We start from the raw sequence: 1,394 nt of genomic DNA, 5'->3' as shown, positions 1-1,394 counted from the left end.
ACATCTACACGTCTTAAATACTTCCAGGGATGGCGACTCAACCACTTCCCTGGGCAGCCTGTTCCAATGTTTAACCACTCCTTCACTAAAGAAATTTTTATTAAGTTCTCTTTTTGTTAAAAAATGCTTATTTGTACTCTGATCTTACCTCATTTTCACCTCCAGTTCTCAGAACTTTTAATAGTTTAGCTAGACTGAGCACTTTGTTCCTTCTTAGACTTGTTTCCTCATTTGCCTGCTGTAATCAAGTCTCTCCATAACCTTTAAACTGCCTGAACAGACTGATTTTCTAATTGCTTTCACTGTTTCCCTGTTCTTTATTTATCAGTCTTACCTCAATTCTTTTTTTTTCAACACCAGCTTCGGTTTTGAATAGCAGAAGGGGACAAAGTATTCTAATAACTACAGCACTTCTTTCAAAGAAAAAGGTAACAAAACCTCCCTACTGCCTGGCATTTGTTTCTGTCTTATTAAACTGATAGATCATATGGAATTATTCATGTTCTCTATGGTCCTGTAATTTCAGACTAAAAAAAAAAAAGTAATAAAGACTATATGTAATTCTTCTGTTTCGAAATGTTCCCCAAGCTATTATGTAAATGTTCTGGGCTGGTCTTTTAAACTAATAATTTTGCCACAGTTCCTCAAAACAATTTATTTTTCATTTGCCCTGACAAACACGTGCCATTTGCTGATAAGGAGGATTACCTGCAGCTGGATGTTTAACATGGCATGCTTCTTTCCGAAAGTAAAGCTCTTCTTCAAGTATTTCTTTAACTCTCCTAGATGGCTCAACATACACAAATTTCTTCCCTGTTAGTAAAACATATTACAAAAAAACCCAGTTATTTTAAATCCCCTGAATGCTAACGTGCTTTGCCGAACGTAATGTCATTTTATGCTGCTCTAATTCTGTCTTTAATACACTTTAAGACAAATCATTTACAAATATAGTGTTCAGCCAGGCCCTGCTCCCCAACATCAAGCGATTCCTCACGACAGGGCCGTGGTGGGTAAATCTGAAGGGGGAGTGCTGGTGGGCTGCAGCGCGGGAGCCCAGGCCACCCCAGGGCACTCGAGGAGACACGGCCGCTCTCTCTCCCCGTGGCGAACAACCCAAGGCAGGTCCGCGTATGGAGGAGGTCTCCAAGGATACGTCCTCGCTGAAAGAGATCTCCAAAGAGCTGATGAGTGATTAGGGCACCTCATGGCGGCAGGGGAGTCCCTGCCTGACGGGGCAGTACCCACACCCCTGCCGTGGTGGGGCGCACGGTGCCGCGGGAGGCGAGGGACCGCCAAGCAAGGTGGACGCGGGGGATTGCGGGAGTGCTGCGGGGGGAAAGGCTCGGCTTCCCCGAGGGGACACCCCGGAGGAGGTGGCAGGGGAGCGGGAA

The 1,394-nt window shown here is 45.1% G+C and overlaps 1 protein-coding gene across 1 annotated transcript in view; it reads right to left on the bottom strand.

The window, feature by feature from the left end:
- LOC103926062 (chromosome unknown open reading frame, human C11orf97) overlaps positions 1-1,394 on the bottom strand; it is an 11,885-nt gene that overhangs the window by 10,196 nt on the left and 295 nt on the right. Inside the window, exon 2 of the mRNA XM_009334871.1 lies at positions 709-813. Within this exon, the coding sequence (XP_009333146.1) occupies positions 709-813 (105 nt within the window). The remainder of the gene's footprint in view (positions 1-708; positions 814-1,394) is intronic.

Source organism: Pygoscelis adeliae, unplaced genomic scaffold, assembly GCF_000699105.1.
Source record: "Pygoscelis adeliae isolate BGI_AS28 unplaced genomic scaffold, ASM69910v1 Scaffold141, whole genome shotgun sequence".
NCBI lineage: Eukaryota > Metazoa > Chordata > Aves > Sphenisciformes > Spheniscidae > Pygoscelis > Pygoscelis adeliae.
Note: the sequence above shows the minus strand (reverse complement) of the source record. Positions and strands in the feature narration are given on the sequence as shown.